The sequence below is a fragment of the Plectropomus leopardus genome, chromosome 20, assembly GCF_026936395.1.
Source record: "Plectropomus leopardus strain MGB_pleo_1.0 chromosome 20, ASM2693639v1, whole genome shotgun sequence".
Lineage (NCBI taxonomy): Eukaryota > Metazoa > Chordata > Actinopteri > Perciformes > Serranidae > Plectropomus > Plectropomus leopardus.
The window spans coordinates 20459950-20476017 of record NC_142195.1 but is presented as its reverse complement, the minus strand read 5'-3'; the positions used below and the strand labels follow the sequence as shown (position 1 = coordinate 20476017).

The 16068-nt window shown below is 38.3% G+C and overlaps 1 protein-coding gene and 1 long non-coding RNA gene across 5 annotated transcripts in view; one reads left to right on the top strand and one right to left on the bottom strand.

Moving 5' to 3' along the window:
- Nucleotides 1–16068, bottom strand: part of plppr1 (phospholipid phosphatase related 1) — a 56842-nt gene that overhangs the window by 11239 nt on the left and 29535 nt on the right. For both annotated transcript variants that reach the window (XM_042509927.2, XM_042509925.2), the window contains exons 3-5: nucleotides 14387–14575; nucleotides 4826–4958; nucleotides 251–501 (exon numbers count right to left, since the gene is read on the bottom strand). In XM_042509927.2, the coding sequence (XP_042365861.1) occupies nucleotides 251–501; nucleotides 4826–4958; nucleotides 14387–14575 (573 nt within the window). The remainder of the gene's footprint in view (nucleotides 1–250; nucleotides 502–4825; nucleotides 4959–14386; nucleotides 14576–16068) is intronic.
- LOC121960278 (uncharacterized) lies at nucleotides 11719–14525 on the top strand. 3 transcript variants are annotated; one of them, XR_015775118.1, is made up of 3 exons: nucleotides 11719–11806; nucleotides 13579–13801; nucleotides 14392–14525. It is a non-coding gene; the product is annotated as an uncharacterized LOC121960278 (long non-coding RNA). The 3 variants fall into 3 exon arrangements; XR_006106953.2 differs by having other exon boundaries at nucleotides 11747–11806; nucleotides 13582–13801; XR_006106954.2 differs by having other exon boundaries at nucleotides 11748–11806; nucleotides 13644–13801.

Below are 16068 nucleotides of genomic sequence, written 5' to 3'. Positions count from 1 at the left end.
CGCTGTAATGAGATGTATTATAGATTTACTGTATATGAGTCAGAGCAATACACAAGCAAATGTGAGAATACATGTGCATTTTTTCTGAGGTCTTAAATGTATAATAAGCAAAATAAGCAAAACAGACAGTAATCAAACTACATACAGTATGCAATGTTATGTTTTGGTCCATTGTTTTTAGCTTTCTGCCTGTAAAATGCTCACATTTAACTCCACTATAGTGTCTTGTACTCGTATATGTTCTCCTCACCGTCAGGTAAACTGCAGAGTAAACACTCAGTGAAGCGTCCTTGGATGGGAACGACCGGCGAGCGTTCTCCACTACAACCGGGTTCCCGGTGCAGATGTTGCCGTTGATGATAAACTGGTGATTGAAACGGCACTCTGTGCCAGTATAGTTGGGCTTGCAGACAGACAGGAAGTAGGGCGAAAGACCTCCTGTCACCACCTGGCCCGCATTGACGAAGATGTCTGTGGCAAACAGACCGAATGCAAACACACCTGGGGCACACAGACACAAAGATGAGAATTTATAGCTCATAAAATCCCACAGCAAAGAAGCATTAAGACATAAACACAAAGCCATAGATGCTTCACACACATTTCCGCCTAACATCACGGGGTAATCACCTTATATCCGGGGTTAAATTGGCCTGTGACTATTTGGCTCCCAGCGCTGGTACATAAGCTCCCAACTGTCATTAGGCAGAACTAAATCCCAGAATATCTAATGTTGACAAAATTACATTTATCCCCTGAAAAAAATCTAATGTAAAATGCAAATTGTATTAATTTTATAATGTAATGCTGCAAAAATGTTGGAATGGAGTAAAGTTAATATGGAGGGAAAAAGGAGTGGACAACAGGCAGAGAAAGAAACATAAACACACGGGGAAAAAATAGCATTTAATATGAATGATTGCACTGACACTTTCAGCCCACCAACCCTGACCAATGTCTGCGTCTGCATTCCTTTTGCTGTGAAATATGACTGCTGATTATCTGGCCTGCTTAGCCATGAAATTACTCTGCTTTGTATTCTCATCCAGGGGGGAGGGGGGGCTGCAGAGGGCTGGGGTGGGGGTGGGAATGTTCGGGTGCCAGTGAGGGGTACAGGGACACTATTGTGTGAAGGGCATCATTGAGGGGAAATAGAGATGGGGAATTAGGGTGAGAGGAAAGGAGATGGGAGTGAGCAAGAGAGCGGGAAACTCAGCCTCAGTGACCCTACAAATTTGAGAGATTGTTCGGGAGCAGACGGAAACATAAATCATGTGAACTGCCTAATGAATTCCTGATGAGTGTTTTATAAATTGGAGGGATATTATTTAAAAAATGAACAATACAGTTCTGATTACGCCAGGAAAGTCCAGCAGACGACCTCATTTACTGGAACAGATAGCGAAGAGTCTGTCAGTTTGCCCAGTCAAGCTTTGTGGAAAAGTGGCTGTAAAAATTTATATTCAAAGGGCGTCGCTGGATGTCTTGTGAGGTCTTTTAGATGAGTGACACAGGTATGGAATGTGAGGTTACAAACCTTACCTGTAATTGTGGTGTAAAGCAGCCCTATTGTAAGAAATATTTTTATATATTGCCTATGTGTGATCCAATGTCTTTGATAAAGATGTTTAAATTCAATTTTGTTTCAGTGGCTAATGCAGTTTTAGAGAAGCTGCAGCGAATGCATCACAGCTGGACTTGATCCCAATTGGCTCCATTCACTGCAGAATTACTGAAATCCGTCCAGTCAGGCCAGTTTGCTGTATTTAAACTGAAAAGCTTGGACCAGCAAGTTTACCTACCTAAGATTAAGTTTAAATCAAAGCAGATGGTGTTGTCAGCCATTTAGGATCCAAATACAACGAAACCAGATGCATAACATGACATGACCTGTTGTAATTAAGCCACGCTTCCTCCCACAGTCCAGAGACAGTAGGTTAGGTTAACTGGACTCTAAATTTCCTGTAGGTGTGAATGTAAGCATAAATGATTGTCTATGTGGTTGTCAGCCCTGTGATTGACTGGCGACCTGTCCAGGGTCTACCCCGCCTCTCGCCAAATGTCAGCTTGGATCAGCTCCAGCCAGCCACAATCCTCTAAGGATAAACAGTTACAGACGATGGATGGATAGATATCAAAGAGTAAACTCAAAAGCAATGCAGAAAAGTCAGATCATCTTTTCTTTATATGCACATGCATGCAGTTAGTATAGTTTTTTCCTATATCTAATAGCCCTATAATATAAATTTATTCACACTTAAACAAGGCTGAGGTGTTTGCAAGTGTTGGCGACCACGCAAAAAGCCAGTTGCTAACTGCAGCCCTTGGATTTTTGGACAGTTGTGACAGTTCAACCCAAAATCAAAAATACATGTTTTTGTGGGGGTTTTTTTGCCTATAGAGCTATTTTTCAGTTTAGATTGTTTTAGTGTGAGTTGTCGGGTGTTGGAGATATGAGCTGTAGAGATGTCTGCCTTCTCTCTAATATAATGGAACTAGATGGCGCTCGGCTTGTGGTGCACAAAGCACCAAAAAATTTCAACAGCAATGTCTGTTTATAAAAGTCATGACCTTGATACCTTAGATAAATAGGAACTATTTTCTTTTGACCTAATCACATCCCCCAACCATATCAATGCACAGAAGGAAGTTTGCAATTAGCTCACCTAGCACCACTGAGCTCGCTGACATTACAGCTCAACCGAGGAGGATGACATTCATGTTTATATCTGGCGCTGTCACGAGCACAAGACTCCTATCCATGAGAAGATGCACACTTTCTTCTGCGTGGTCATATGGTTGGTGGGTGTAGTTTGGTAGATAAAAAATAGTTTCTAAGTAAGACTGCTCACAACAAGGTCTGTGGATTATCTTGAATAACTGGGTCGTGATTTCTGGAAAGAGACATTGCCAAGTTTTTCAAATGTATTTTTTTGGCACTTTGAGTGCCACAAGCCGAGTACTATCTAGCTCCATTATATTGGAACCAGACTGATAAATAGCACCACAGGTAGGAGGAAAAATATTTTTTGATTTATGGGTGAACTGTCCCTTTAAGCAAAGTCTATTGCTTGCTGAATGCACTGAAGGGCACACACACTAGCATTATCTTGACACGCATCATCACTTAAGGCTGCACCACTGTCCTACTTCCCAGCATCGCAAATATCAACACCTCAAAGCAGCAAATGTATCCTATTAGCTCCATAGCTGCCGTAATTTTACTAGTGTCTGCATGGCAGGTCAGGTGTGAGCTACAGGCATGTGTATTGTACTTTATTCTCAAATAACAGACATGGAGGATAAAAATATGCTGATGAAAAAATTTTTAGTATTTATTGACAACTTCAGGTTTACATGTTTGTGTCAGGGAAGCTGCTACCATGTAACCCTGACCGACCTTGTCATCCTCATCTTCTAAATTCTTTAATTTCATCCTTCACTGTGCAACAACCTGTCTCAGACACAACAGAAAAATGACTGATCCTGTCATATATCATGTTATTCACAGACTGGTTGCTAGGTGACCCTATCCGTTGGTATGTTGCTTGCACTCCCTGTTGAAGGTCATCCCCTTTACTCCTTCGTAGGATAAATGAGTGCTTTGGCAAGTCCTTTATAAATGATACTAGAGGTGTTTGGAACATAAACAAACCTGTCTTAAATACCAAAATCCCCACGCACTGAATCATCAGGGTTACTGTTTGAAATGGTAGCTTTTTGCATTGGAGCTCCCCTCACAGGTAACTGACAGCACCCACAATCAGCTGTCAACTTAGCTGTGATATACAGCATGTTGCTTTCTGCTAACTCAAAGACCATGAAAACCACAGAAACATCCAAATGTTTCAAATGCATTGTTTACTGAGCTATTCACCTTTTAAAAGGTGCTTATATAGCTTTGGTGCCTTAATGTCACTGTAATATGATCACTGACGTGCATACAGAAATGCATTCGAACAATAATGTGATCACTTTGCTACAAGAAAACAAAATGTACAAACCACACATTGAGTGCAGATGTTCGTATTGAACTGAGTGAAATGATCCAAAACAGCAAAATTATCCTCGAGACTACTGTTTAAAGCAGTTTTACCAACAGCCCAACTTCATTCAATGATTGTTATTGTTTGCCCTGAGTCATTGTTTCCCAAAAAACACAAACTTGCCATGCATGGGCGGATAACATGACAATGGGCCCCTGGGTAGAGCTATGCAAAAGGCCCCACTACCTCTCTTACATAGACGCAAGACACAGACTTTGTGACACAGACTTTGCCTCTTTTTTTGTTGTTTAGCAGCTCTTTGTCTTGTCTTTTGTAGTTGTTTTGTGTTTCTTTATGTCTTTTTTGGTCATTGTGGTTGTTTTGAACCTCTGTGGTTGTTTTGTGTCTCTTTTGGTCAATTTTATATCCTATTCTCTATTGCTTTGCTTCTTTGCAGTAATTTTGTGTCTCTTTGTGGGTTTTTTTGTGTCTCTTTATGGTTATTTGGAGTCTCTCCTTGGACAGTATGTGTTTATTTGTGTGACATTCTGCAGGTGAAAGCCAGAGGGGCCCCCTGACACTTTGGGTCTGTGCCAGATAGGGACACTCAATTCAGCCATGTTGCCATGTAAAAAAGTGCTGTAATCAAATTGAAATCCTCATATGTACACGTGAAAGGACATGCCCTCATATTTTTGATGTGTGTGTATGAGTGTGTGTGTGTGTGTGTGTGCGTGTGTGTGAGCGTGATGCAGTAAGAGTTGTCAGCAACTGCCTAGTACCATCCGCGTGAAGGAGCATAGGGCAGTTTGGACTACCTGGCATGAAAACTGTCTTACCTATGAAGCGTATGATGCGCCGGATAAGGGGGTTGAGGTAACAGCAGTCTCCTGTCACAATGGTTTTCTCCTGGGCCAAGAGAGCTTCTCTCGTCGATTTCATCACGTACATAGACACCTCTCCTATAAAAATCTACACACAAAGACACAAAAATAGATATTCAGAAAAAAACACACACAGACAAGAAAGAGAAGAAAATGTCAAGTTAGGCATCCCATTATAGGGCAGAGGGACATTTTGGCCCTGTCTAGCCTGTGTACATAAACCACTGTGTCTTAATGCAGCCTTTCTTCAGGTCCATTATAGTGTGGACATTACATCACCTCTAATGGAAAAACTGCTGCTGGACACACAGAATGAAACTCATTGCCAGGTGCCTTGGGTGATGCAGGCTGCTGCAAAAATGTGCGTGTGTTTATGAGCGGTAGTGTGTGCATACAGTATGTGTGTACACATGTGGTTTTGGTCTTTGGTGTGTGTTTGTGTTCATAAAAGAGGTTATTTTGAGCCCCAGGACAGGTAACAAAACTCTTGTGTTTTCCTCCATCCCTCACTTTTTTCATCATCAACTTGTGAATGCGACTCCAATCTATTTCTTTTTTTTTTTGTGGCTGCAAGGAGCAAGACTGGCTGATTTTGTGATGTTGGAGACTCAAAGAAACAACGAAGAAAGAGCGACTGACAGCAGTCACATAAAAGAATATGAATGTTTTAAAGTTGTGGATTGGATTCAGTCCTGTCTGGACTTGTCAGCATGAAGAAGTCTGAATTAATATTTCCAGAAACTTTTTTTTGCCACTGACTTAAAGCCTGCAAAACCAAATGAAACTTTCATTAATGTATCATGACAGAGGAATCCAATTTCTGATGCATAATGACCCCAAAACATCTGTCTTCAAAGGCAATGTAACCAAAAGGGCCTTTATCTTCAAGCAGACAGTGACTGTAAAAGTCAGGCAACTTATATCATGTAGTTGTGTTGTGGCTGAGCAGTGGTTGTTACAAATGTAAATGCATTTTTGCAGAGGCTGAAAATGAGGGTAGCTAACAATATTTAACTACAGGCAATAAATCATGGGTTGTTTAAAGAAAAAATTCATGATCTAAATGTAAACAAAATTATTCATGGGCTTCTTTTAGCACCGTGTGTATATTACATAATCAAAGTCAACAAACTATTTTGTTTGAAGCGTGCATATGCAAACAAACCTATGTTAGGCTATATCTGAAATATAGGTCAGTTTAACCAAGAAGGGAGCTTTATCTCCATTGGGTGTCAGTTATTGGCAGACTTTTAAACTAACTATATTAAAATCAGTTCATTTCCAAGCATTTCCTAAGCTAAAATTACCGCCTCACAGTTGTATGTCTCTGCAAACCACGTTGCAAGTAGCAGTTACAGTTTACGTACACATCTGTTAAAAATGCTTCACACACATCCTCACTTCCAGCAGCACAGATCAATACCATCAGCACAGTTTCAAGGTGGGCAGTCAAGATTACTGTTACAGATTCAGTATCCAACCAAACGTCTCCCCTTCTGCTCCTGATTTATTTCTTTGTATAATGGCTAGAAAAGTGCAAAGGAAATTTATGATATCACAGTGAAGTTGGCCTTTGACCCATTGGATATATAATGTCATCACTACATTTTATCCTATTGGACATTTGTGTGAATTTTGTCATAATTAGGGTATGAATTATTGAGTTGCTGCCAAAAACATACAGTGTTTTGTTTGGTCACAGTGACTTCTGACCAACAAATTCTTCAGTTCATTGCTGAGTCCAAGTGAACATTTGCCATTTTTGAGGAAATTCCCTCAAGGTGCTCTTGAGATTTTACTTTCGCAAGAATGAGAATGATGTAAGGTCACAGTGACCTTGACCTTTGACCTCCAAAATGGAATCAGCTTATTGTGAGTTCGTTGGTGCCAAATCTGAGGAAATTCTATCAAGGTATTCTTGAAATATTGCGTTCACAAGAATGAGATAGACACAAGGTTACAGAGACCACCGAATTTTAAGCAGTTCATTGGGATGAACACCCTGAAAACATTGAATTCAGTCACTGCTATTTCAGGTGCAGAGGCATAATGATGATTTTAGCATTTCAATGCAACTAGTCATTGTACTTAAGTATTTGTCTCTCTAGACTTGAGTCAGCCTGATTGCTAAAAAGGTTAGTTACCACTGACTGATCGTTTCATTTTAACTCATGTAAACCCAACTCTCCTTTACACAAATGTCATAAAAACTTAACTAAACTGACTGAAAACAACTATCTGTGAATGTACCATGTCAGGAAACTGAAGACATCTTGGCATTCAGTGAAAACTGTGTGGTGTCTGCAGAAAATGAAAAGGTTGAACAACAGATACCAAAAAAGAACATGCTGATCTAATTCTTAGGGAGTCATTTGCCTGACATGAAATGAAAAGAACAGACTCCTTGTTCATCTGCTATCTTAATAACAGTGACCCATCCAAGAGTGTAAGAAATTTATGGGCACTCAGGTCCGCAGTACCCTTGAAAGTCCATAAAATTCAGTACCTGTGACATTAAACTGACAGATACTGGCTGCCCACAGTATTTAGGAGCACCTTTTTTTGTATGTGTGTTTCACCCTATTCACGTTTTTATCCACTCACATATTAAATGTGACAACCAGCCCCTGTGGAGAAGCATAAATGATTCATGGAGTGGTTCGTTCCATCATACTGACTGCCAAAAGTAGAGATTTTTGAAAAATAATCAAGCAGCCTGAGGCAGCAGAAAACTTGTCTTCAATGTTACAGTTTACAATCTGTTAAATATGTGTGATAATCTTTTCAATTTTTAATAAAAACAAGTCTTAGTAATCTAGTATGAATAAGGTTCATGTGGAAATATGTAACACGTTAGTAGAACAATGTAGTAGCTGACTAAAAATTTCCCCAAAAGGACAAGGACAAATGACAGAAAAGGTCAATATCCACTGACTTCCAAAATGACTTACATGGCCATCCTCAAAACAACACACATCACTGTTCAAATAGTCAAAGTTTTAAACACTTCCTTAACTTCATGAAACAGTTGGAGTTCCACTTAAAAACTGCATGGTTAGGTTTATGCAACAAAAGTACATGGTTAGGGTAAGGACATCATGATTTGGCATTATATAAGTACTTTTGTCACTAACATGACTAGATGTATGTCATATGACATACATTGTGTACAACATGTCACACGTGTAACTCGTGTAGCATGCTACACATACTTACATAGTAAGCTATGTTGTTATTAAAATAAGTCAACATTGACTTATGGACAAAAAAAGCTCTACCAGGTAAAAGTCCTGTGTTTGTTTGACCCTTTCCACCACTCAACAGGGCCTTTTTCATATTTGAACAACACTCAGCAGACTTTGTTGCTTTTTATGCTACATCACTTAAATTCCTCGCCTGCTCCTGATATAATTACTACAGCCACTAGAGGGCGTTGTTTTGCAATAAACGTAAGTACAGGTAATGACTAATAAGCTGCTTGCCGAGTAGACCTCATGTCCCGGTCGTTTTTTCGGCGGGTTTTATGAGGGTTTTATAAATGTTGTAAAAAAATCATAAATAAACATAAAAGCTGAGCTGCTAGTGATGACAGTCTTTGTGGCATGTATGTCATTGTCTCACCTACAATACTTTGTTTCTACTATGCAATTAGCGTATTTTTTCTTTTTTACTTGTCCCTTTTATGTTATCCCCAGCACTCGCAGTCACCATTTTTCTTAGCTAAGCTGTCTGTTTGAACAGTAGAGACTAACTGCATCTGTATTTTTGATGTTATTGAAATCCATACCTTTAGATTTTTTAAATACCCTGGTATACCATAATTCCTTGATACTGCCAAAGCCTAAATGCTAATGCTGCTCCATGTCTACATCTACATTGACACATTCCCTGAATGTAAAGTTATTGTGTTTACAGCTTGTTATGCTTCCCTGAAGTAGAATAAAAATCAATTAATGCTCTTTTAATGTCTTTCTAATGAGTCAATTATTTTCAGTATTGCTACCAATACACACAGTAAGTAAAATTAGCCATAAAGGACCTTAACTAGTATGGAAAAAATGCATTGGAGTTCTTAAACTTCAACACCATCCTTCACTGATGTTGCTCTTTAGAGAGAGTTCATCTTAAGAAGCTTCTTCATTCAGTCACGGTGGTTAGCTCGGTACCTAACATTAGTCAGCCACCTGTTTCTGTTGGATCCACACTTGACAGACGATAACAACACCACGTTTTCATTATGTTGAGGATGAAGGATCAACTATCTGATGCCCCTCCATGGCTGAACAGGTTTACCGACCGTTGTATGAATACGACCTCTCTAACCTCCACAGCCTCCCATTGGTCCGCCCATGTGGAACACTGAATAAATTACTGCCTCTTTGCTAATTGGCCAACATCCCAGTCCTGTCATCATTAATTCTGATTGGCTGCTTCTCTAGTTTATGACGCATGCGGCGACAGAGCGATGTACAGTGTGAAGCACAATGTTAGCACCTGACACAGCACTCTCAAAGGGCACAATTAAAAAGTTTGGGATAGCATGCGGATGGATAGAGATGAAGGCCACATATAGGCCAATGAGAGAGAGAGAGAGAGAGAAGAGACTGAAATACGGGAGACGACCAGCAGTGTTAAACAAAAGTTGAACAGCTGACACAGCACTCAGTGAGGAGGGGTGTGTGATCAGACACAAGGAGGAAAAAGGAAGAAAGGATTTGGATTTAATGAGTTTTACATAAAAATAGAAACACAAAAACTTAAATTGTGCATCCGTAAAAGACATTTAACACATGAAAAATAAAGAAAAAAGTTATTTTTCAGTCAGTCTTTAATTATATTTTCTTTTCTTTCTTTGTGAAGTTAATCAGTGCAGAAGAGTCTGTCAAAACCGCACACAGATGCACTCCAACCAAATCAGCTGTGAATAATACTGTCTGTCACATTTCCTGGCCAATCAGAGCACTCTTCCGGATTTTAAACTAATTTATTTCATTCTATTGTGTATGTCAGAGTGTGTAGGTGTGTAACACTTCGGACTGCTGATGCGTCTGCACACCAATTAGCTCAGAGGAGGGAATGCGAGCTACAGGACGTGCTTTACTTGTTCAATAAAAGTGACAATAATTCAGGTTTTACTTCAGACTAACACACCAGCAACTGCACTCAATGTTTAGAGCCCGAGAGCAAAGAACGAAGTGTCCCAGATAATAAACACAAAAAGCGGGAGACACAAAGAGGCAGCAGAACGGTAATATCTCATTACAAATAAATGCATGGCGTGTGTCCAGAAACCAGACATCTTTTATGATCACATCCCAGATTAAGTGCCTCTTGAAATTGTAATAGAAAAGGAAGATGTCTGTTTGGAGAGGGACCTGGGATATAAAATGGGACACATACTACAGTGCACTGCTAAAAGCCTTTTCATGGCTCTCCACAGTTTAAACTAAATTTTAGATTTGCCGTGAAGCATTCGATTGAACATAACTTACTCGACCAAGAAAGACACACCAAATTACACCATTTCATAATGACATCAACAAATTAAGACATACTCCAGTGGTTCAGAGGTTACTGAAGAAGTCTGTTATAACTACATTTAAAAATCCTGCTTACAGTATACAGTTCATAAAATGATAGTGTAAGAATAGGAAAGGTTCATTTCACACCACAGATAAGTGTGCGTGATGTGGCTGTAATGGCACATTTGATTGGGACCTGCTTATGTCTGAGATTTGGGACTCTTTATGTTGATATCCTAAACATTCCCTCTCTTTTAGAAAGAGCACATCAGGAAATCATGTCATTGTGTAATGCTATTAATTCAGGAAACAAATGCTGCAATCTTGTAGACATAATTTTCAAAACCTGACTTAAGGGGAGGAAGCCTAGGTGAAAACCTGAAATGGACAATTTTGAGATTTGAGGTTTGGTTTCACTTTCATAACATGTCTTCTTTCAAACTAGTGGAAAGCAAATGTCCAAAACACATATTTAAGTGGTAATTTTAGTTCAGATTCTTGTTATATTCCTGTATTATCATTATTATTATTATTATTATTATTATTATCATCATTATTATTATCAGTGATAAAAGAAATATTGAAAAAATCCCTCAGTAAAAACCTTTGACTCTGGTATGTCAAATAAATTTAACAAAAACTTTGAACCTGCCATTATCCAATGTTCAGATTTCTATTTTGAAATGTATGTAAGCTAGTGCATATTTACTTAGATAATGCATCATACAATGCATCATCATGGTGTATTTTAAGATAGAATTTATGAAAATGTGTTATACAAAAAATAATTGTCTCAATATAAGTCATCAACATGAAAGTAAAAAGTGTTACCCTATTCACTTGTGTTAAACACAGTGGTCAAAGTAACAATACACAGTACACACAATGAAAAAATTGATCTGGATAAGACAGCTGATGAGAAACAACAGATTTAACAAAAAAGATCTGACTGGTTCACAAAAATCGTAAAAAAAATATATTTAAAAAAAATTGCTGGTTTAGTCATAATGTCTAATGGACTTATCCCGCTTTGGCTGCAGTTAATTGGCAACTATACAGTACTGTATTCTTTAGATATTGGTGAATTACAATGGTTTCATAACATTCATCTGTTCAATATTTTATATTATTATATTATTATAATAGACCCTTTTTACTGCAGTCATTATGACATATAATAGTAGGAAAAGCACAGGTGTATTCAATAATGTTATTGATAGCTAAGAGGATGCTCTGGTATTGTGCATGCTTGCTCACTAGAAAAGCTTTCTGAGACACTTATTGACCTGAGCCATCGTTAATGTTATCAATTTCACCTGTGCTTTTGTTACAATGACAAGTCAAAATGTGTGCTGTGAAAACGGTCCATTGTTGCACACTTACACATCTAACAGCAGTGGATGGGACTTCTCAAGTAAGGTTAAATTTATTGAATTAAATGAACCAAAACATAATAATGTAATAATGGACGTCCCAAAAAGGACAAGAATGGTCAATTGTATAATTTAGGTGAATAGGATTTTTGCTTGAATACTTTAGTGAGTATCAAACCACCTTTACGGTCAACACCTGCCAACTTAAACCTTTAAAATAGAGTATTTTTTGTTACCATAGTATTTTCCACCGCATACTTGATTCATTAATGCACTGCATGATTCTATGATATGCTGAGGCCTGGGTCTGACCATGAAGCGCCAGCTATTTCAAACACACCGAACCAAACTCTATCTGTATTCTGGGGTTGATGCTTTCTTTCCATCACATATGGCCCGTTTCAAACATGAAAAAAATGAATTATATTAAACAGACACATGCAAACACTCTTCAGGAGGTGTTCGAAAAAATCTCTGACACAGGTTTAATAATGAACTGACCCAGGGGCATAGAGGCATATGGTGCCCGGTCTGGTGTGCCGCTGGAGTCGAAGAACATGGAGCTAAACTGACACCTGGTGGCAGCTTGTTGCTACTACAGTATGAAGAGTTAAAATCAGCAAAGCACATGTTGCCTTCGCCCTTTTTTTGTCACTCAGATTTACAAAAAACAGCTTGAACAAAACTTAAATTTCTTGGTCATGAAGTGTTCAGAAAAATGATTTTAACAGATATTTTCCTTCTGAGATATTTGCAAATGTCAGGCAGGTACCACAGGTGTAATTAATAACATTAATGAGGGCTGCTGGTTCACTGAGCCGTCGTTAACAGTTTTAATTACACCTGTGCTTCCTGCTGTGGCAAGTATAAATATCTGCTGTGAAAAAAGCCCATTGAGCTTAGCTGTTGTTTTCCTGCAATGTCACGTCAATATGAATGCTTGTCCCAAATCAATGCAGCTGTACATACTAATCCTACACAGCATGTGCTACATACCAATTGTCATTGTTTATTTCTTTCAAAATCATAAGAAGAGGGCAATGAACAGAAGAAGAAAAATTGCAAAAAGTACGAGAAAATTGCTTGAAAATTTGTTTAAAAAATACATTTAAAAAGAGATATGCATTGCATTTTGGGAAAACAACACACTGAAAAATCAACCATATTTATGGACACTTTGGCTTGAGTTTACTTTATTTTGTCTTTTTTTCAATGTGAATACTCTACATAAGTTGCTGAAGAGTTAGTGTGTTGTATGTATTTAATATTTGATTTTTTCTATTCAACAACAGCTGAGAAATGATGTGATCTGAAAAGATTTATCAGTGAGATGTCAGCTATTAAATCAATAGACAACTCACTTGATAATTGATTAATTAGTTTGAGTATTTCAGGTAGGTAGAGTAAGTCAAAATTCTTTAATTACATCTTCTCAAATGCATTTGTTTTGCCAGTGTTTTTTTATTTTTTATTTATTTTTTTTTTGAGTTTCATTTGATAAAGACAGTCCTCAACCACACCACCACCTCATTTTTACATGTAAAGAGTACATAATATTTTTGGGTTGTGGACAGAATGGGACATTTGAGGACATCATATTGGGCTTCTTTATATTTTTCACAATTCTCTTTTTTTTCAAATATTATTGATTAATTGAGAAATAATCATAAGATTAATCAAAAATGAAAATAATTGTTAGTTGCTGCCTCAGAAAGGACAGTGACATTAGTTACATTCTACTTATAGGCTCTGAGTCAACTGTACGTATTGTGGATGCTGAAGTTTCCCCGACGCATGGGTCTCTTTCTTTCAGCAGAACTAAAGGAATCGTGATGAGTAGTAAAACAACCCACAACTGAAAATTCGCTCTCCTTCTAGCTACTGGGAGCTACTCTGTGGCCTGGATGACTGAGCGCCTCCATGGACCTACTGTTTAAGAAATCACATCATAGTCCAAGAAAACATTTGGTCCTCATATGCAGCCCACATTCACTGCTCCTTGTACAGCGTGACTCTACACTCCACTGATGCACTAGGTATGACGTTTTGCCGTGCAACACAGCAAATATTATGTTTAAGAGATGCTGCATGAAGTTCAAAACTGAGATTCAACAGTTCAGCGTGTGAAATTGGTACCAAACTTATCAGATTTACAAAAAAAATCAAAACGGTGTTCAGTCAGACAGTTTGCTGTGACATTTTCTTCCATATTTTGGCTGAGAAAATGGAATTTACCGAGGAAAGATAGACAATTGCAGTAGATCACAAACGGATAACATATTTCTACTCTGTAGATAGATGGCCTATTTATTGAAGTAAACTTACAATATTCAACACTGAAGTAATGTACGTGCACTCACAACTGCTGTCACCAAGATATATCATATTTAGATAAGTATGTGGGATATGTTAATTGTAAATTTAGTCTACCTACATTATGATACTTAGTGAAATACTTAGATTTTTTTCATATTTTTGGTGGTTGTAGCTCATAAAAGAACAAATCAGATAAAGAGTCTGCATAAACACATTCATGCCACATGTGATTACTGCTTTTCACACTCGCTAGGTTTTAAACACTGCAGTAAAATACACATAAAATGTTTGTTTTTTTTACTCACTATAGCAGTGGGAGCAGCAGCAACAACGCAGTACAGGATGAGAGGGGGGACAAAGCTGGACTCCTCCGTGCCAGGGTACGGCTTCATCAGCTCAGCATCATTGCAGAAGAACCCCTGCACATGCACGCTGAACAGGTCCGTGCACTCCATGTAGTAGGCCAACAACACCGTGCCGGACATGATGACGAGCTGGAAGAAAAACATGTCGGAGCAAGACAGAGCAAGAGAGTAGAGAAAGTTGAAAAAGAAGAGGAGAAGAAGAAGAACAAGAAGGGGGAAAGGGAGGCTTGTTAGTTGTATATCCAGGGCAGTGAAGGCTGTCCTCCTTGATTTAGTTTTCAATGTTCAAAAGTCCTTAAATGAGTTGTTTTGTAGCTGATCCCTGAACATCACTCCGCTCCTCTCTCAGCTGTGACGTGTCTAACAGGTTTTTAATACAAAACAACCGCATAAATCCTCTAAAACCATCTCTTTTCCTCTCTCGCTCTCTCTCTCTTTTACTTGCTCGTTGAGCACAAGCCCCCCCGCCACCATCACCACCACCACCAGCTCCACCATCACTTACCACCTCCTCTCCTCCCTCACCCCCTCATCCTTTTATCCCTCTAACATCATCTTTTGTCTCTGGCCTCTTTTCGCTCTCTTTCCAGAATCGGCTTCAGGCAGTCCTTTTTTCTTTTTTTTTCTTTTTTTTTTTTTTAGATATATATATGGTATTCTTAGTCATCTGCATTTGTGTCATTCAGCCACTAATGTGCCGATACTGCAGCCAATCTAGCCAACAAGCTGGCGAAGTGCTGTGTTTTAATATCAAAGGAAAGTGATGAGTGTGTTTGTCTTTATTTTAAAACTAAAGAGGCAGCCAGTTGGAAGAAAGGTCCTATAATGTCACCAGAAGTGGAATGAGTGGGAGATCTTAGTCAGAAGTGGGTACTGCCAATAAATGTAGACATTAGTCATGTAAAGCTAACATTAGAGTAGCAGAGTAAGATCTACTCAGCTCCATGTGATCACACCGAAAATATGAAATGTGAAAAAAAGAACAGAATTAACAATATATCATGATGTAGATTGTTACAAACAAATAAGACAAGTCTTAAAAGCTTTCTTGTCTAACTATCCTTTCACATTTGTTTGTTGAAAAAAAGCGTTTTTATTTATAGAAGTAATAATAGTGTTCTTAATGCTTCCTGATTTTTGATACACAGCCAAACCAGCCATCTGTAATTCTTTTCTCCAACACCAGGTGTCACAATACTACTGCAGACGGAGCCATATCGTATCTAAACAAGGACGACACACATCTTTGGTTGTTTTGTATACAGTACAAGGACTATATTCCATAATCTGCTGGGACTATTTTAATTTTTAAACATCCTCTGCTAACTAGAACACTGATTATGACTGTTTTTGTGAGAACACTTTGTGCATCAAGAGTTGGGTTTGGTGTAAATGTCTATCTGAAGTTACACATTTCACTGATCATATCTTACAAAGAGCCAAGTGTGGTTTAAAACAACAAAGAAATAAAACAAGTGTGTTTAATTGTTTTTATGCATCCACTGTGAGTTGTGGACTTTCACTTAAAAAAATTCAGTGACCCCTGTTGATATATTGTCATATAGGCTTACACCTCATAAAAATAAACAAATAAAAGATAGTATAACCTCAAAAGTAGATTC